At 42.0% G+C, this 21688-nt stretch overlaps 1 protein-coding gene across 1 annotated transcript in view; it reads right to left on the reverse strand.

Annotated features, from left to right (window-relative positions):
* TCN2 (transcobalamin 2) overlaps nt 1-21688 on the reverse strand; it is a 47434-nt gene that overhangs the window by 4205 nt on the left and 21541 nt on the right. Inside the window, exons 4-9 of the mRNA XM_040345424.1 lie at nt 20196-20341; nt 18330-18485; nt 13645-13820; nt 9294-9474; nt 7214-7391; nt 625-728 (exon numbers count right to left, since the gene is read on the reverse strand). Of these exons, the coding sequence (XP_040201358.1) occupies nt 625-728; nt 7214-7391; nt 9294-9474; nt 13645-13820; nt 18330-18485; nt 20196-20341 (941 nt within the window). The remainder of the gene's footprint in view (nt 1-624; nt 729-7213; nt 7392-9293; nt 9475-13644; nt 13821-18329; nt 18486-20195; nt 20342-21688) is intronic.

Genomic DNA, 21688 nt, shown 5'->3' on the forward strand with positions numbered 1-21688 from the left:
GATGGTGGCCCTGGCCATAATCAATATAGTATTATTGCAGGAATTGTGTATATTGTGAGGAATGCATTTCCACAGGTAATTAAAGAGAAAAAAGGGGGGGGGGCATATTTTAGCCAAGCAACCCCTTGGATTATTTCTATATATTTTTATATTTTTTTTATGAATTGGTTACTGTGGAGTTATTATTTTAGATGACATTTACTAAAATAGGTGTTACAATGTGTGCATGTGTGTTTACTTGTAACATTTAATCCTCTATATTTTAATGGTAAGGCGTCCAACAGGGGTACAAAAGCTTCACAACACCTGTCCCCAAATCCCACACCATTATGACAGGCACCAATGGTGGGTAAAAGCCAGATTTCAGTATCAAACTGGTACATAAAGGGGCCACTTTCTTTTGGGATCCCTTGACATAAGATGGGTGGGCTGTACTATTTTTGATAAATAACTCAACCAGCTTTTTATTATCCAAGTCTTTGTCAACCCTCTAACTATTTAATTTACTCATAGACAATTGCTGTTGATTATTGCAGTTTTTCTTTAAAAGAAAAAAGGAGAAAAAAAAGGAATTTATCTTAAAAACATATCTTATGGAACACAAACCCCTTCCAGAAAATGTACCTTCTGACAAAGAGATATCAGAATTCTTCAGAAGTTGCCAATGGCCTACTACATTGTTGACAGTTGTCAGGTAAGGTCCGTGCAGGGAACTTTTCGTTTTAAATCTAAAATAGGCAAAAGGAAAAAAATTTTAAAAAAAAATATATCAAATAAACAACGCTGCATTTAAAAGAAAAAAAAAAAGACACATTTACATTACACACTATTGACAAAGTCAGGGAGATCACTCCACCGGATCCTAGCAGGATGGTGAATGACGACAGGCTCACCCTCCATAGTTAACGTCTCAGGCCCCATACACACCATAGAATCTATCCGCAGATAAATCCCATCAAATGGGTTTCTGCGGATAGATTCTATGGTGTGTACACTCCGTCGGATATTTATCCGCAGATAAATCTCCCCTGGGATGGATTTCCAGCAGATGGATATTTGCTGACATGCTCAACAAATCCATCTGCTGGAATCCATTCCAACGGATGGATCCGCTCGTCTGTACAGACTTACCGGATCCATCCGTCCAAAGGGATTCCCTGCACGCGTAATAATGATTTGACGCATGCGTGGAATTCCTTATATGACAGCGTCGCGCCCGTCGCCGCGTCATAATAGCGGCGACGGCGCGACACGTCATCGGCAGAGGATTTCAGCGGGGATTTCAATGCGATGGTGTGTACACGCCATCGCATAGAAATCTTCTGAAATCCTCAAGAGGATTTATCCGCGGATACGGATAAATCCTCTCGTGTGTATGGGGCCTCATTGGTAGCTGTAGGATTGTTTACATTTGTATTTTTAATCATTTTTTTGCCACAAGAAAAATTGAAGTGGATGTAAACCCTCACATACACCCAGTGAAGTGAACAGCCTCCGATGATACACAGAAATTAAACAAATCCTCCTACATAAGTTTTACATGTATATCTGCTCTCTTCAGCCTTATATACTGTTTAGAAAGTGCAGCTCCTGTTAGAAGTTTCTCTTCCTGATTCACCTATGTGTGTGGATTTTTGCCATACACTGTGAGAAAGCTGATTGGAGGAAAGGCACACACCCCCTCTCCACATAGGCAGAGACTTGCAGAGCTTTGCTGTGAATAGACCAGTTCTCTGCTAATCTATTTATAGCATCCACCATGACACAAAATTCAGCCTGATTTTATCACAGTTGACAGAGAACTTGTCAAATGTTATCAGGCTGATAACAGAAGAACGGAACAGGAGACAGCCACGGGACAAAGTGCTTTGAAGATAGATAACAAAACACTGCAGATATATGTGCCCAGCTCAAATGTCATGAATCGGGTTTACATCCTCTTTAAGAAAGGATACCAGAAGGAGAGAGAAAAGTCACACAGCACAGCCCTTGGGCCTGTTACAAACACAGTGACCTGTGAAGTGCTCTCTAGATTCTTGCTTCAGTGATTAAAGCAGAGTTTTTTTTTAGTTTATTAAAAGTCAGCAGCTACAAAAAGTGTACCTGCTGACTTTTAGTAAACAGACACTTACCTGCCCACAGTCCAGCGATGCGGCCACACAGAGTATCGTTCCTCTCCCCCTCCTCTCTGTGGCGCCATCATAGAAACTGTGGGCACCCGGCCGTGACAGCTTGCAACCTCATGGCTGGGCGCGCACTGCGCATGCGCGAGTGACGCTGCGCTCTCCGAGTGGACATGCAATCTTCTGGGACCTGTGACGTATCCCAGAAGATTGCCAAGATGGATGGGCCACCTAGGGCAAGAGGAGGAGTCGCAAGCAGGAAGTAAGACAGGAAGTCCCACTCAAAACTAGGTACCCCCCCAAAAAAATGTGGCATGTAAGGGGGCAAGGAGTGTTTAAAGCGGAAGTTCCACTTTTGGGTGGAACTCCGCTTTAAGAACTAGGATTATTGAGCAAACTTCCTGACAGTAACATAGTTATATTAATATTTTCCGTATAGCATTAGGCCTTGTACACACGACCGAGTTACTCGTCGGGCGAAACACATCATTTTCCTCGTCGAGTTCCTTGTTAGGCTTGTCAAGACCAAATCTCGTCGTTCAGGGGAAGTTTGATTACACTGGCACAACCCTTGGGGCTTCCTTTCCTAATTTCATGTTACTGTGTGTTAAGTAAAACTTTGGTGAGAGATGATTTGCACTTTTCAGTCTGTTACAGCGTGAAAAATGTGTTATCTCCATTACAAATGCTACTTTTACTCCCGTCTCATACTTTATTATGAGCAAGCGCGGGTTTCTTAGCATACAGACGCTCGAGTTTCTCGTCGAAAACCAGCCGGACGAGGAAATTGAGACTCCCGTCGAGGAAAAAGAGAACTTGCTCTCTTTTTTGCTCGTCGAGTTCCTCAATGGTTTCCTCGATGAAAAACGTACACACAACCAGTTTCCTCGGCAAAAAAACTCTCCCACCAAGTTTCTTGATGGATTCTGCCGAGCAAACTGGTCATGTGTACGAGGCCTAAGTGGCTTGCTGATTACTTTGTTGTATATAGTTCATTTTTAAAAAGAACCACTGTTGCAAAAAGTATTGTTTTCTGATAACCATGTGTCCATGTCCATGTAATGAGATATTCAGTATATATAATATTTTTTTTCCATTTCACACTTGTGTATATATATATATATATATATATATATATATATATATATATTTATTATTTTTTTCTTTGTAATGTACATTCAAACCTTGCTTTCCAGTAAAAGTGACAGGGGTGTGGACAAACCTCTGTATCTGACGAATACTTCAGCAGTTGCTGCAACACCAATACATTTATACCGTGAGGGTTATTTACTAAGGCTAGCGTGTGCATAATCAGGCTCACTTCTGCACAAAAAACAATCAGCTTCCAGGTTTTATTTCCAAAGCTTCAGGCTGCGTACACACGACCGGTTTCCTCGACAGAATCCATCAAGAAACTTGGTGGGAGAGCTTTTTTGTAGAGGAAAACGGTCGTGTGTACATTTTTCATCGAGGAAACTGTCGAGGAACTCGACGAGAAAAAAACAAGTTCTCTTTTTACTCAACGGGAGTCTCAATTTCCTCGTCGGGCTGGTTTTCGACGAGAAACTCGAGCGTGTGTATGCTAAGAAATCCGCGCATGCTCAGAATAAAGTATGAGACGGGAGTAAAAGTAGCATTTGTAATGCAGATAACACATTTTTCACACTGTAACAGACTGAAAAGTGGAAATCGTCTCTTACAAAACTTTTACTTAACGCGCAGTAACATGAGATTAGCAAAAGCAGCCCCAAGAGTTGTGCCAGTGGAATCGAACTTCCCCTTTATAGTGCCGTCGTACGTGTTGTACGTCACCGCGTTTGAGAACAACGAGATTTTGTCTTGACCGTGTGTAGGCAAAGCAAGCTTGTCGAGTTCCTCGACAAGCCTAACAAGGAACTCGTCGAGGAAAACGATGTGTCTTTTCCGACAAGTTTCTCGGTCGTGTTTACGAGGCCTAATTGAACAAGCTGAGGTTAGAAGCTGATTGGCTTCTATGCAGAAGTGAGCCTGATTTTGCACTCTTCAGCTATAGTAAATAAATACCATGTGAATAGAAGAGGATCATTGTAAGCAATGTTATAGTTTGTCCCAGCCCGTTTTATAGTAGCGTTTAATGGAAAGCTTTGTATGCATGTAAAATGTAGAGGGAAATATACATAAATTCATGTGTTTGAATATATTAATATGTATAAACTACATAAAGTTATCACAATATAAGAATTTTTTAAATGATGGTCCTTTAAAGAGAAAGATCAGAGGAGAATATGCAACAAGAAGTGCTCAAAAAAAATTCACTTTGTGAGCATAATGGCATCTACTCATGCACAACACATTAGACTTTGAAGACCATGTGCCAGTGCAGAAAAAATCCACTCCTGTTTGCCAAGAGCAGAAAAATTACAATGCTTAGATTGCCATACAGAATATATTGTCTGGTCGGACTTTCGATTGCAACATACATACGGTAGCCAGAATTTGGCATTTGCAGCAAAAAAATTGTTGGTAAAACAAATAAAAAACAAAAAAAAACAAACAACGAACAAGAAAAAGCAAATTCTAATTTATTTAGCACAAGCATACCGCCCAACTTTTTAAGATTGGAATGAGGGACACTTATCACCAAAAGTATGCAGGCATAGAACACACCCATTGCCACGCCTTAAAGAAGAACTATACAAAAAAAAGAAGATTGGTTAAACCCACAAGTGCTTTTTTTACCACTACTATTCCTTTATTTTCGCTTTTGGAATTTACAAATGCAGTAATTTAGAAATCAGATGAAAGGTTGAGCCCTGGTTCACACTGGGTACGATTTGGAACGATTTGAGATGCGATTTGACATGTCAAATCGCATCTCAAATCGGCAGCAATTGTCGGCAATGGCACTGTCCTAATCAGTGCGACGCCGCATCTACGATTTCAAAAAGTAGTTCCTGTACTACTTTTTGCGATTTACATTAAATTGCGGCCGAAATCGCGGCAAATCGCGGCAAAATCGTGGCAAAATCGCGCATTTTCCCGCGATTTTTAATTCGCAGCAGTGTGAACCTAGGCTTAGTGTTGGAAAACACTTTATGATAGATACAAAGTGCATTTTACACACATCTATATTAGTATTGTCCCGATTCCACTTTCTTAGGACTGAGTACAATTCCCGATACTTTTTTCAAGTACTCGCCGATACTGATCCTTTTTTTTGACAGAGGCACGTGTGTCTGTATTTTTTTTTTTTTAGGCCGGGTTCACACCTATGCGAATTGGTTGCGGCTTAAACCGCATCCAATTCGCATAACATTATAAAATACATTGATTTCAATGAGGCTATTTCACATATGTGCGATGCATTCGCACTGCGCATTGCCGAAAAAACGCGTGCGTTTTCTAGGCATTGCGGTGCGGCTCAGATGCAAATTCAGGCCCATTATCTTCTATGGGCACGCATCTGATTCGCAGATGTGTTAATTTCTCTTCATGATATCTCTCATTCACCTCAATACACTTCCCCCCTCCCTCTCCCCTCTCCCAGGTCTCCAAATTCGCAGCTAAAACGGAGATGATCTGCTGAACAGTTCTCTTATCTCTCTGCAGAGATAAGAGAGCTGAAATTTGCACCGCACAAGTGTGAATCCAGCCTTATTCTTCACAATTTATTTTTTACAATGTTTTTTTTTTAGGTGGGGGGTGGACAGTGTCAGTGTGTTTTTTATTTTAGTTTTTATTATTTTTTACAATTCATTTTTTTTATTATTTATTGCAATTCTTTTTTTTTTATCTGTGTGTATGACTGTGTGTCCCAAGTGTGTCGAGATCCTACGGGGTAAAATGACCGCACCAGCCAAGCAGACACTGGCTGGAAAAAGCGCCTAGAGGCGATTCAGTTCGCATGTGTAGCGTTATACAAGTCATTCATTCAGCCCTGTTGGGGGGCTTTGGTGAGATATTAGGGGTCTTAACAGACCTCTGACATCTCCCCTTTGAGACAGGGAAAGGGACTAGGGACAAAGATTCCCAAGTCCCTTTCTCAGCAGCCTCAGCTACGCTGAAAATGAATGGAGAGAAGACAGCGGCTCCTCTCCATTCATAAACGGAAACATTGTAAACGCAGTTTACGATGTTTCAGTTATGTGAATGAACAGAGTCAGTGATTACTGACTCTGTACATTCGGAAAACGAAGGAGTTACGGAAGGAGTTACGGATTTACTGGCTCCTACCTCCGCTCTCCATCCTGACAGATTGAGGGGGACAGCAGGACAGCAGCACGGAGGGGGAGAAGAGAGGGGGCCGGCAGCACGGAGGGGGAGAAGAGAGGGGGACAGCAGCACGGAGGGGGAGAAGAGAGGGGGACAGCAGCATGGAAACACGGAGCAGAAGAGAGGGGGACACGGAACAGAAGAGAGGGGGACACAGAGCAGCACGGAGGGCGACACAGAGCAGCACAGAGGGCGACACAGAGCAGCACAGAGGGCGACACAGAGCAGCACAGAGGGCGACACAGAGCAGCACAGAGGGCGACACAGAGAGGGACAGCAGCAGAATGGAGGGGGACTGGAGGAGGATACGGGGACAGTCCGCTGTGATCGTGTATGGGAGAGTTACAAGCACCGATCACAGCTGATTTCACTAAAGCAGCTGAAAGCCGCGGGGGGGGGGGTTGGGAGTGGAGAAACGGACCGGCTGTCAGACTTTGAAACCTATATAGGGTGATCAGTGCTTGTAACTCTCCCATCACTCTGACTGCTCAGGTATGCTTGGTATCGGTATAGAGGAATGAGGGACATTGCTCCAAATCAGGGACAGTCCCTCAAAATCAGGGACAGTTGGGAGGTATGGCATAAGTCACAAGGGATATAAATTGACAGTGTGCTCCAAAGATTCGTTTGCTAAAGAATCAGTGACATCATCACACTGAATTACTGCATATGATCTGGAAGAAATACACAAAGTACACCACGATTAAAGAAAGAATAGACAAGCCTCTTGTATTTAGACAGTATTGTGTTATCCTGGAATTCAGCTTTAAGGGACAAAACCTCTTAGAAATATAAAAAATAGTGCATATGTTGAAATTAGGTCATTATTGAGAGCTTACGAAAAATTGTAATTCTCCTGTGCAGCATTTAGGACATCCAGAAGTGATGATTGTGAAGGGACCTCAATGACTTCTTCGAAATTATGACCTTCCACTACTAGTCGGACATTAATTGGCTTAGCAGCAATGGCAACTTCAGGAAGTGCAGGAAGAGGGGTAGGGATTGACAACGGCTTATCTAAACGAAAGAACAGGTTTACAAACAATGCATATCGTTACAGATATTATAATTGAATATTAAGGCCAAGTAAAAAGAATGGGAATAGACAGCACAACAATTACTGGCAATGATTTCAACAATTTGTGACAATTATCAGGACTTTTCTGAGCTCTGAGAGGGTAATAACACTCACCGCTGAATGTAAAATCAAGCATTGCTGGAAAAAACAAAAAAAGAAAGACCCGTGCATGCTGGGTCAGTAACGTCACAAGGGGGCAGTACCATCCAGTGATGTCGCTGGGTGGCCCTGCCCCTTACCTATTTAAGAAATGTCAAGTGGTGGATCAAACAGGCGGGAGCCTTCGGCGTGAGCAAACCTTTTTTTTGGCTCGGTGGTAGCAACGGGCGTCGTGATTGATGTTGGATCTGCACTGGGGGGATTTTTTTATTTTTAATAAAAGGAATTGTCAAAAACGGTGTGTATGTTTTTATTCCTTTTTGACACTTTTTTTGGTGAATGAGTAGGGGTACGATATACCCCATACTCATTCACATTGGGGGGCAGGATCTGGGGACCCCCTTCAAGATTCTGATTAGCCCCCTGCCTGCAGATCCCCACAACCACAGCCCAGGATTATAGGGAATAGGCAGGGTTGCGATCAGAAATTTTGGGGCCCCTTACACAGCTTTAGCCATGGCCCCCTGGTGCAGCCAAAAATGTTTAAGTCTCATCTCACCTCTTCTCTCTCCAACCACCGCGAGCAGAGAAAAGGGGGGGAGGGGTGCGGGTGTATGCCGAAAAATGACAAAGTGTCTTCTTACCTCTTCTGTCTCCAGCCGCGAGCAGAGAACGGGGGGCGCCAAAATGTGTAAGTGTTATATCACTTCTCTTCTCTCCAGCCGCGACATTATTACGGGGGGGCGGGCCCCTTGCTAGATTTGGGCCCCTTACATGTGTAATGCCTGTACCCCCCTTATGGTGGCCCTGGGAATAGGACCTTGTCCCCAAGGCACGAGCCCCCCCCCTCCCCATGTTGAGGGTATGTTGCCTGGTATGGCTCAGGAGGGGTGCTTGCTTGTCCCTTTCCTTTCCTGACCTGCTGGGCTCCATGCTCAGATAAGGGTCGGCTATGGATTTGGGGGGCTCCATGCCATTTTTATTTTTAAATTTGGCATGGGGTTCCCCTCAGATCCATACCAGACCCAAAGGGCTTGCTGGGGGGGACCCCAGGCCTTTTTTTCATTTTAATTGCCAGCAATGCTTGTTTTTACATTCAACTGTCAGCGGGGAAGCCCACTGATGACTCATTAAAGACGCAATGGCCAGTTTCCTGGCCCGCTCCTTAACAAGCTTGTGTAGGCGTTTGTGGTGCGGTTTTAACAAGACAAAATCGCTTGTCAAATGCGCCACAGATGTGCATAGGGCATTTGGGGGGAGCGTTTTTAATGCTCATTAAACTCTTATTAACTACACCCATTAATGTGCATTGACGCTATAGGCGTGTTTGAGAAGCGCCAGTATTCTGAGCAAGTGTTAATAAACCCTTACAGACCTACAGCTCTCCAATTAGCCGTGCTTTCTTTCCTACAGCTAATATGAAAGCTTTTGTCTGCCACAAAGCACAGGGGTCCTCTCTTCAGCATATTGCAAAAAAAATCTTTTCTGACGGGGCTGGTTTATGGAAATAAATAAAATAACAAGGGATATAAAGCTGTTAGTGTTTTTCTGCACCCTATTTTTATTTATACCATTTGGACCAAAGCTTAAAATAGGATTAAACTTACATATTCACAGGAAGTTATGCAACACTAAATTGGTTTTTGAAGCTCCTATTTAAGTATCTACATTTTAAATAAAACATTAACAATTTGAACATTTTATATGACTTTTTTTAATTCAACCCTGGGTCACTCACGTACTTGTGGATGTGTCACACTTTATAATTGCAAGATTTAGGTAGGTCTTCTGGTGGAACACGGGTAATAACTGGGACATCATCATTGGATTGGAGAACTTTCCTTGGACCACTGCTTCCAGTAAGGCTCTTATTGCTTTGGAAGAAGGTTCTCTGCCGCTTTGACCACCAAGTGCTAAGAGGAACTTGGAAAGAACAAAATTTACTGATGTTACCAAGTTCTTAATAAAATGTCTTCAGTGTTTTGCAAGGGGCTTTCTACTGTGGGATGGGACACTGTTTTCTATGTTGTATTGTGTTAGTACATCTACCCTTTCACAAACATGATTTGTAATTTTTCATATATTCTTTCATTCATTTATCTGAATACAGTAAAATCTTGGTTTGCAAGCATAATCCAAAGCACTTGTATATCACAGCATTGTTTTTACAGGGTATAAAAGAGAAGAGAGGCACCTCTAAGTGTAGCAATAAGTTGCTAAATGTTGTACCTTCATTAAATGTAACCATATTGCTACACTTAGAGGCTCCTCTCTTCTTTTTATACTCAGTTGTGACATGACGCTACTCTTATATCAAGACATCGCTTGTGTATCAAGGCAAAATGTATTAAAACATTTTGCTTGTCTTGCAAAACGCTCTCAAACCAAGTTACTCTCAAACTAAGGTTTTACTGTATATGGAAATCTCAGGCTTATGCATAAGCAAGGCTTAAAGCATAAGTTCAAAAAATAACAAAATGCACTTTTTTTGCAAGTAAAAAAATGTCCATTTGTTATTTGTTCTATTGCTGATGCCATGCAGGTCTCCTGCAGATCTGACAGTGTATCGGCTTGCTCTTACCTTGTATGAGCAAGCCGATACATTCTGACAGGAAGACGCAATAAACTATCAGGCCTCGTACACACGACCGAGTTTCTCTGCAAAAACCAGCAAGAAACTTGCTGGGAGATATTTTTTTTGCCGAGGAAAACGGTCGTGTGTACATTTTCATCGAGGAAACTGTCGAGAAACTCGACGAGCCAAAAAGAGAGAAAGCTCTCTATTTCCTTGACGGGAATGGAGAAAATTGGCTTGTCGAGTTGCTCGACGGCTTCACAAGGAACTCGACAAGCAAAATTATGTTTTTCGCCCGTCGAGTTCCTCGGTCGTGTGTACAAGGCTTCACAGAGCTCACAGTGCCGTAGTAGTTCATTGAAAACTACAAGCCAACAGCCACAAAGGCTGCCAAACCTTGTATTTTTCTATTCACAGAGGACTGTGAATGAGTTGCATGGCCGTTGGGCAGAGTCCCGCATGGCCGCTTTTTTTTTTTTTATTATTTTGGCAGCAGACATGGGGAGAAGATTCCCGGCCTGCTGTCACAGTGAGGATCGGGAGTGGGGGGGATAGGTGAAACACGGTAACATGTTATGAAAGGGGAACTTATCCTTTAAAGTTAAAATCCAGGCAAAATATACATATAAAAGAGAGAACCCCCCCCCCACAAATTACTAAGTTTTTTTATTTTTATTTAACCACTTCAATACTGGCCACTTTTACCGCCTTCTTTGAATGACAATTGCGCAATCATGCAGCACTGTACCCATATGAAATTTTAATTTTTTTAAATAGATAGAGCTTTATTTTGTTGGTATTTAATCACCACTGGGTTTTTATCTTTTGCTAAACAAACGAAAAAATACCAAAAAAACAAAAAAAATAAAACAAACAAGTTTCTTTTAGTTTCTGTCCAAAGTACTAAGGCCCAGATTCACAGAGATCGGCGTATCTCTGTGCGGGCGTAACGTATCTCATTTACGTTACGCCACCGCAAGTTTTTCAGGCAAGTGCTTTATTCACAAAGCACTTGCGTGTAAACTTGCGGCGGCGTAACGTAAATCACCCAGCGGAATTTAAATTCAGCGGGTAGGGGGCGTGTTTCATTTAAATGAAGCGCGTCCCCGCGCCGAACGAACTGCGCATGCGCCGTCCCTAAAATTTCCCGGCGTGCATTGCTCTAAATGAAGTCGCAAGGACTTCATTGGTTTTGACGTGGACGTAAATTACGTCCAGCACCATTCACGGACGACTTACGCAAACTACGTACATTTTTACATTTTCGACGCGGGAACGAAGGCCATACTTAACATTGGCTGCGCCTCATAGACCCAGGGGTAACTTTACGCCAGGAAAAGCCTAGCGTAAACGTCGTAACTTTACTGCGTCGACCGCGCATACGTTCGGGAATTCGCGTATCTAGCTAATTTGCATACTCGACGGGGAAAACGACGGAAGTGCCACCTAGCGGGCAGAAAAAAAATTGCAGTTAAGATCCGACGGCGTAAGAGACTTACGCCTGTCGGATCTATTGAATATCTATGCGTAACTGATTCTAAGAATCAGTCGCATAGATACGACATCTGGAGATGCGCCGTCGTATCTCTTTTGAGAATCTGGGCCAAAGTGATCACAGAGTGTGCCTGAGACATGCGGTTCTAGGGGGTCAGCCATGGACGCCCTCCCAAAATGAGAGAGCTGCACTGTAGCCATCTTTTGGCTATAGCGCCGCAAAAACGGCCAGTTTCAGCCTGTGTGTACAGCTCCCTGTCCAACAGAAGCTGGTCTCAGAAGCAGTCCCCCTGTCAGAACACAATCAGGTGTGTTGTGAGCCAACAGGGAATATGGAGACAGGAGGAAAGAGCAGAGTGATGGCCCCATCAGTATTCAGCTTTTCCTTCACTATCCAATCACTGGGCGGAGGTGGGAAGGTGGCCTAGCTGCCTTGCTTAACCATAATAGAAAAAAGTGAGGTCACCTGCCCCCCAAACAGCTAGATTACTAATGGGAGGGCAAGCAACATTTAAAAACAGGAATAGTGCTTGTATGCCCAATTTACAGGATATGGACTTTCATGGGGTGGGGGTTGAGAAATGTTGCTCAAGACAAACTTACACTTTAAAAGATGTGTGAACAGATTGAAGCCCAGGTGGTACTGTGCAAATTTGTGAAATGCCGATGCTGAAAAGTCCATGAGGAGCCAACAGACCTAGCCTTTAAGAGGGTAAAGATAACAGTATAAAAAAAGGCTCTTTTCCCTCAGGACCCTAGCATCAACAGCCATGCCGACAGGTCCAAGATGTGAAGTTCTGCCCATGAGGGAATCAAGTCTACTTCTTTTATAGCAGCGGGGGTCGTAGTTCGTTCTTGATAACTGATGTAGGCCACAGCTTTCTCTGACAACAATGTCGCCTGCGGTCCTGTACACCAAGAGGGTGTACAGGACCACACCCCAGCCTGACAGATTGTAACTGAAAAAATTCCAGGTTTAAAGAGGAAAAGATTTCCCTAATTCCAGCCCTGGAGAGGTACTCCCAATCCTCCACAGTAGTGGGGTGGGAGGAGGGGTGCCTCATTGTAAGCGCCTGTAGGCCGCAATCCAGGGGTATGGAGCATCACTGCCCATGAGACCAGGGCATGTGCACTGATCAGCATCCAAAGTCTAAAAGGGTAGGGACAGGCTGCACTGGTGCAGAAACTGCCTCTGACATGACAGGGCAAAAGTCAAAGTATGTGCCAAAGGCCACTCAGACACCATTGCACCCAGCCGCAGTAGAGTGCCACTCTAAAATTAGAACAGGTGCAACAAGGCCATTGCAAGTGCCCTTCAATACTACATGGTTCCATACTGCACTCCACAGGGGAACAGCAGTGGAAAATACCTCTAAGGAAATAAACAATTATGGCACCCTGAACCCTGTACTCGCCAACCAGCTGTGGGAATAAGGGGGATTTACCCCTTCCTAGTTTCGCCCACCACAATGGGCATACCCTCAAGGGATCTTCGCAGTGGTTATGGTGTAACCAAGCATTGTTAGAAGAATCCTCATGAAAAAAGAAATACAGAGAAAGATGGAAAAAAAAAAACTCCATAAAAGAAGGTAAGCTTCTCTCAGCAGACAAAAGATACCCCAAGGATGCTAGCAAAGAAAAATTGAGGCCAGCTTGGAGTGGAAAGTATATACGGGGGGCAGTGGAATGGGGATGTCCCAGCAGATCTTTTTTGTCAGTGTCCAATCACTTGAAGGAAGCTGCATGTGACCCAGTTGTAAGGATTTCAAGAAGATAAATTGAAGAAGGAAATTTTGTCTGTGTATTTCGCAGTTTGTCTGGAGTTTAGCTTTAAAACCTTATGACTGCTTCGAGAATTTACAGCTAAAACTACACAAGCTCTATGTTACCACAAAATTATGTCAGGAATGTAAAATTTCAAATGTTGAGCAGTATAATACATTAAAAATATAGTATGGCCGAAACTATTTTTCAAGTGATCTGGATGGCAAGTTGTTAGAGCGAAACAATCTCTGCAGGCTTACCTGTACAGCAAGAGGTGTGCTATAGATGTTTCCTAATTGCCCATCAGTGCCTTGTGAGGTCAAAATTTTGTCTTTAATACTTTTTATAGCCTTCTTCATGTAGACGACCTCTTCACGAGGATACTTATTTGAATTTTTTAAACATAGGAGTGCTAAACCAGCCATTGCTTCAGTGTCTGTAATGGTATAACATAAGGAGGCATGTTACCAAACAAATCAGATACCGGGAAAAAAATAAAATAAAATGTGGAACAAGTTGCTTCTTGTTGAACATAAAAGTCATTCAGTTTCTCCCTTTTATTCCAGGCCACATTTACATGGGGCGTATCAATGTATACACCTGTGCGAGGTCGGTGTTTACCCCCACAGGTGTTCAGTGCATCTCATGTAGGCAGACCCATACATGACAATTGGGACTCAGCAGCTGCACAGATATAGCCACTGCTCCCAATCTAACATCTGTGTGGGTGCATGTCCCAGAATGCATACATACGTCCGTGCAGCCGCTGCGTCCCAGTTGACATAAATGGGGACTGCCTGCCATAGGCGTGCACACAGGGTCTGTCCAGACACACCTTGATCATTCTGTGCAGCACAGATTTCCCCTACCACCCTTGCTCCCCACTCCTTCCCTTTGCAGCACCTCCGGCTTCCTTCCTCTCCTCTCCTGCCGGCTGTTGCTGCAGAGATGTTTTAGGATGAGTGAGGGAAGGGGCCAGTAAATATGTATTTATCAGCCCCTTCCCTTTCTGAATGGACACACATGGATGTGCTCATTGATTTATCCCATATGAACAAGGACTAAAAAACACAGCTGTATATGAAGTAGAAAGGTTAGAATCCAAACTGTTATGAGCTGCAAGAGTTTTTTTTTTCTAACATAAGAGCAACTCAACAAGTGATTTGTATGCAGCTTAGAATTTACTAGCAATAACTTACAACTTAAAGGGTCACTAAAGGAAAAAAATGTTTTTGCTGAAATTACTTGGGTATATGATTGGGTATAGAGACATAAAAGTTAACCGATTCCTTTTAAAAATGATTAAAAATTTAATGTAATCTATCATATAATGTACCTCTAGTTTAACTTTCGGTTTTAAAGGTACATACATGAAGCTCCGGGTGAGAGGTGAGTTGGGAAGACTCACAGAACAAAAACAAACAAATCCAGGGCAGTGTTTTGTTTTTAAAATGAATCTGATTGGTTCTGAGGAGTTTTAGACACACAGTAATGACAGCTTAGACCACTGTGAAAAGCTCCCAGTATGATGGTTATAAGGAAACAGGCAACCAGGAAGTGTGGAGATCACAGCAGAATTACAGCAACTTCAAAGCAAAAACGAACAATGAGGACATGAAACCAGTACTGCAGTAAGGTAAAGGAAGCTATTTATCTAAAAAAAAAAATTCCTTTAGTGACCCTTTAATTCACATATAATATACACATTTTTGAATGGATATCAGTGGGTTGAATCACATGGTAGCTTCTTGTGACCTTACACTGCATTGGTGACACTTCCCCCACAGCACTTTGGGGGTTATTTACTAAAGCTGGAGCATGTGAAATCTGGTGCAGCTTTGCATAGAAACCAATCAGCTTCCAGGTTTGATTGCCAAAATGTAATTGAACAAGCTAAAGTTATAAGTCAATTGGCTACCATGCACAGCTGCACCAAACTCTGAGTGCACCAGTTTTAGTAAATCTCCTCCTTTGCGTCTCTGTCCTCAATAATACATTGCTGCAACTGTAATAGTTTATTCTCTCTAAAGTAAGATCTATTAGGGCACTGTGGCTGTTGGGTGAGACTTGAAGCAAGGACTTTCCCATCCACATATAAGAAGGCAGCATGCGATTTAACTACTTCCTTACTGGGCACTTAAACCCCCCTCCTGCTCAGACCAATTTTCAGCGCTGACGCACTTTGAATGACAATTGCGTGGTCAAACACCGCTGCACCCAAATTAAATTTTTAGAATTTTTTTCACACAAATAGAGCTTTCTTTTGGTGGTATTTAATCACCACTGGGATTTTTATTTTTTGCTAAACAAACAAAAAAACATGGAAATTAAAAAAAAAAATGTAAATCATGTTTCATAGTTTGTTATAAAATTTAGCAAACAGCTAATTTTTCTGCTTCATTGATATGTGCTGATGAGGCGGCACTGGTGGGCACTGATAGACTGCACTGGTGGGCACTGATTGGCACAGATAAAGGGGCACTTGTGGGGACAGATAAGGCGGCACTGATGGGCACAGATAAAGCTGCACTGATGGGTGACACTGATGGGGGGCACTGGTAGGTGACACTGATGAGCACTGGTAGTGGACACTGATGGGAGGCACTGGTAGGTGACACTGATAGGTGGCACTGTGGGCAATGATGGGTGGCGCTGGTGGTCACTGGTAGGCAGCAATGTTGTGCAATGGCAGATGGCACAGATGAGCATGGTCCCAGTCTCCTTCATCTGGACCGATGTCCCGATGACAGCCGCTGGTGATCGGCTTTTTTTTTTCTATTCACGCTATCAGTGTGAGGAGAAAAAAAAGCCGATTACCGGCTCTGTTTACATCACATGATCAGCTCTCATTAGGTGACAGCTGATCACGTGGTAAGAGGTCAGGATCAATGTAAAAAGGCTTCTGTGCTACTCAGTGGCGTCTTCCTATATAGACAGAGTGAATAATTGCAGAAATAACTATGAAGTGTGTACACGACAACAAAAATAGAGCAATGGTGAATGGGTTATTGTGCAGAAATATTCATAATACATAAATAATATTAAATATCTCAAGACACATAGATAAGTGTATAAAGCAAGTGAAAAGGGTGATCAAAATAAATCAATTGATTCCACTGGAAAATAAGAGTGACAAAGTCCAAAAGATGAAAGTGCAGATAAACTGCTAATGTGAGGTGTCCATTAATCCCAAGAGGAATGAAACTCCACCAAAGACAGCAGTCTGGTCTCCCAGAACTCTCACCTCAATGAGGGCCCTCATTGAGGTGAGAGTTCTGGGAGACCAGACTGCTGTCTTTGGTGGAGTTTCATTCCTCTTGGGATTAATGGACACCTCACATTAGCAGTTTATCTGCACTTTCATCTTTTGGACTTTGTCACTCTTATTTTCCAGTGGAATCAATTGATTTATTTTGATCACCCTTTTCACTTGCTTTATACACTTATCTATGTGTCTTGAGATATTTAATATTATTTATGTATTATGAATTTTTCTGTGCAATAACCCATTCACCAAGAGGTCAGGATCGACCCCTTACTCCGATCTGTGATCAGCCGAGTCTCATTGACTCGCTGATCACAGAGCGCGCCACGCGCGCCCTGCAGGGGGCTTGCAGGCCGCTTGAGCACGGGAGGACATCCAGGGACGCCCTCCTGGCAATTCAGGTCCGCGCTGTAGCCGCCTTTCGGCTATAGCGCGGATCTGAAGTGGTTAAAATAGAAATGTAGGCACATCTTTACAAAGTGCAATCTAAAGCAGCAATGTAATGCAATGTTAGTATGAATGAATGAATGAATGAATAAAAACTTATATAGCGCAACACATGCAAACTTAATCGCCTCTTAATCGTATCTGTCCATATCACAAACCAAGAATAATATGACGTATCTACTATATAAAAAGTGCTCTAATCCAGTGGTTCTCAACCCTGTCCTCAAGTACCCCCAACAGGCCATGTTTTTCGATTTTCCTTTATCTTGCACAGGTGCTTTAAATCAGAGTCAATGGCTTGGTATTTTGGACAGCTATTTTAGCAAACAGAAATTCCCAAAACATGGCCTGTTAGGGGTACTTGAGGAAAGGGTTGAGAAGCACTGCTCTAATCCATGGCTGTCATTTCCTCCAGTCAACTGACCACTCTCCAGCCCTTCCCCAGAATACTTTGTGATTATGGTTTGCATCCTCGGTAGACATTAGAGCCCATTCACATCTAGGCGACAAAACGCCCGACGCCGGACGCTTGTGCTGCTAGAGGGGAGAATTCCCATTGCTGTCTATGGAGATGGTTCACAAGTTACACACTCGCGGCAAAATACGCCACGTACGCGGCGTATCTTGTCGCGGAGGTGTGAATGGAGCCTTAGGACTACAGTGTGATGTGGCGATATCGGCTGTCATGTAATTAAGATGGTCAGCAAGGCACACCCTCTTTCTAGTTGAGTAACCATTACTTCCCTAATCTCACCTTTCACACAATGCAATGGAGTTCAATGTAAAAGTTTATTAGAATTTTGGAAATTCGGACGTATTTTGTTATGTTATTCGGAGCATTCGGTAAAATTAGTTTATATTGTAATTCAGGTATTCGGATATATCCGAATAACGTAAAATTTGGCCAAATATTAACTCGGAAAGAAATGAACCGCATATGTCTACTGAGCCATGTTTGTTAAAACCGCAACATATGGCATAAGGAATTATTAAATCAACAGTGTCGTTCTAGATGTATTTATTTAAAACCTTTCTTCGTGTCTTCCCAGCAGTTCATGTTTTGTGGATGTCCACACAAAAAACATTCCGGAGACATCAAATGTGCATATATAGGGACATCTACAGAACATGCACTGATAGCAGGAGTTGAAGACTGGTTTGGGAGAATTCTGTGCTAGTGAAGGTAAATCGGAAACCTATTTTCCTACATTCTACATGGTCCCGGTAGCTTACCTATAGAGATGGTTTTTCCATGGATAAACTGATTCCTTTCTTCAGCATAGGTGATCTTGTTGATAAAATGTTTATCGATTAACTTATCATTGACACACAATCCCAGAATACCAAGGCTGTATTGATAATAGGTGGTTAATGGTTTACCATATAGCACTGTTAAGTGGAAACAGAAAGAAATGAATTTACCACAAGTACAGAGTTAGCAACATTAGCATTTGAAGCTGTCGGAATTACTGGAAAGTAGGCAGGCGAGACAAAAATTGTAGTTTTGATTAGAGTAGTGTGGGATCAGAACCTCTGCTTGCCTGTGTTCCCACTGGGGGAGTACTTTGTGCGAGAAGGATAGCGAGGAATAATCCAACATTTTGTAACCCTGATACCTAACCACTAACTTTTAACTTGACTCTAAAACGTAAAGAGTCACTAAACCCACATCATGCAAAAACTATCTATAAATGCTGGATTACATGCTGTTCATACTCACTTTAAGATTATTTTCTGTATTCTGCATAAAATCTGGTAGATACTGCTGCTCTCTATCGCCCCCTTCTGTTTATGCCCCCAATCCAGATAGTCATTTTGCAACTGTGTTGGCAACTCTGCGCATGCTAAGTTTTCAGTGAGTTCTATGCTGAGCATTTTCTCCCTATAACATCCTCCGTTCCCGCTAACCAGGCTAAACACAATGGGCAGGGGGGGGGGGGGGGGGTTAGGTGTAGGTTAATGGAGGCTTCACTTCCCTTTTATTCCAACACACAAGCTTGAGGGGCGTGACACAGAAATTTGCCCACACCATATTATTGCAAAAAAATAAAGATTTCATTTCAAATATATATTTGTATGACAATGTAAAACCGTTTATTGATATTATTTATTTTTACTCTTTATTACAAAGACTGTTTTTTTTTGTTTGTTTTTTTAACATGTCACCAGCAGTAGATGACTAGAAGCTCCTCCTGCTTATGTTTCCAGTATGTGTTCAGTAACACTTTAACCCAGTCTTCACCCTAACACTAATATAAAACGACTTTGCCATCCTGAAACTTGACACGAAACATCTAAAATGTAACCCTTAACACTAATGCCGCGTACACATGATCATTTTTCTGGTTGTAAAAAAACTTTGTTTTTCAGCCTCTCGAAAAAAACGTTTTGTTTTTTTAAACTTCATCACTAAAACGACGTTGCCTACACACGATCATGAAGAAAAAATGCTCTAGCAAAGCGCTGTGAAGTACAACATGTACGACGGCACTATAAAGGGGAAGTTCCATGCGGATGACGCCACCCTTTGGGCTGCTTTTGCTGACTTTGTGTTAGTAAAAGACGATGTCTGTTACAGCGTGATGAATGTGCTTACTTGATTACAAACGGTAGTTTTACCAGAACGAGCGCTCCAGTCTCATAACTTGCTTCTGTGCATGCGTGGATTTTTCACGTCGTTAAAGCCCACACACGACCATTTTTTACAACCCGAAAAACGACAACGTTAAAAACGTTGTGAAAAAATAGAGCATGTTTGAATTTTTTTTTGCCCGTTTTCAGAATCTGGAAAAATGCTCTGAAGCCCACACACGATCATTTTAAATGACATAAAAAAAAAGTCATTTTTTTAGAACCCGAGAAACGGTCGTGTGTACGCGGCATAACAGGTTTGATCACTTCCACGTTTGAATAACGTTTAGATAACAGGATTCACCACACAGAGTCTGGGTTCTTTTCAATGTCAATATGTCCAGTTAGCTTTTTACAGTACAGCAAACAATCCTATCCCATACTACCCAGAACTGAAAAACAAACTTCTATAGTATCATGTATACATGATAGAAGAGAAGGCTAGAAGGGTCTGAGCCTAGTCATTACCTATACTTTCTTTTTCTTTGAGGAGATGATGTTTCAGACATGTGATTAACTTGATTCTATGTGTGATATCACAGGAAGCCTTCTGAGCCATCAAGTGAAGAGCGATTAGTCCTGTCTTTGGCTCAACATCCTTGGTATTTAAGCTGCTACAAAGACAAATATTGTACAGATGTAAAAAACACAGATAGATATAAGAAAAAAAAAAGTTCACCACTTTTTAATAAAATTGTGAAAATGTATAAGTTAGCAAGTCACAATTTGGATTTAGCTGCAAACACACAATAGGTTTTCAACCTATGATTAAGTGGCGTGGATCTGCCACGCAGCGCGTCAGGAGGAGAAGTGCCATCGGTGATGTCATCTCCGCTCGCGGCCGAGAGCGGAGAACTGCTGCTATATTTTTTTCTGTCATCATCTGCATGCCGATTACAGCGAATTTAAATGTGAGTGCTATATTATTTTTTATTAAAACGCATATTGCCTACTACACTATGGGGATTCTATTGTGCTTCTGTTGAGTGCCAGTTTGAGAGCGTTCTGGGAAATCTATGGTCAGATGACTGGAGTGAGCTGAGCCTGACCTGGAGATACACATCCACAGCTGAACCTGCTGGGCTACACTATCATCATTATAGGCTTTATTTTGCCTGATTTGAGGTGAGAGGCTAGAATTTCTATTAATAAGGCTTGATCTGCACAACTACACTGAATGATCGTGCGGTGGATTGCAGTATCATCTTTGTTCAAGCACTATTGCACCTTTGGGGAAATATTCAATCAAGCACTTGGATATTTTTGGACTTTATGTTGTAGAGCACTGTGCACTTTGGAGATTTTATTGAAGCACTTTCTTATATATATTTTTTTGAACACCAATTGTTTGAACACTATTTATTTCTTAGCACATTTTAGTGCACATATTGACTCTTTTTTTCTATTACATTTTAAGGTGTTTTTTATTAATAATTTATTTTTTGGATGTTACCTTTTTCACTAATTCATTATTTATTGTTTGCACTGGATTTTATCACGTATTATTGCAAATATTCTTTTCACATTATTCATTTGGATTTTTGTATTGACTAAAATATATTTTTTAGTCATTTATTTTGGATCCCATTATCTTTACATTATCCATCCCTCACATCATGGTTGTTGATGTATGGTGGGATATAAGGAAATAGGAGTGGAACACATTTAATTGGATACACTGGTCAAGCTTCACACATTGCTGTGCGTTTATATGTGTATTTCTTATTATTTATTATTTTGGTAACTCTTTTTGGTAAGCGCCATTACACCCCCCACTTTTCATATGATCTTCGGTGTGTGAGCACCTTCTAGTAGTGGCAGCTGCTTTTAATTAGTATTTTACTTAGTATTTTACTTATTTTATACTATTTTATCTGATTATTTAATATAGAGTTTTAGTGCCCTTGGTTAGTTTGGTTTTGCGCATTAGTTCCCCCCCTTTTACACAATGGTTTGAATCA

Source organism: Rana temporaria, chromosome 1 (assembly GCF_905171775.1).
Source record: "Rana temporaria chromosome 1, aRanTem1.1, whole genome shotgun sequence".
Taxonomy (NCBI): domain Eukaryota; kingdom Metazoa; phylum Chordata; class Amphibia; order Anura; family Ranidae; genus Rana; species Rana temporaria.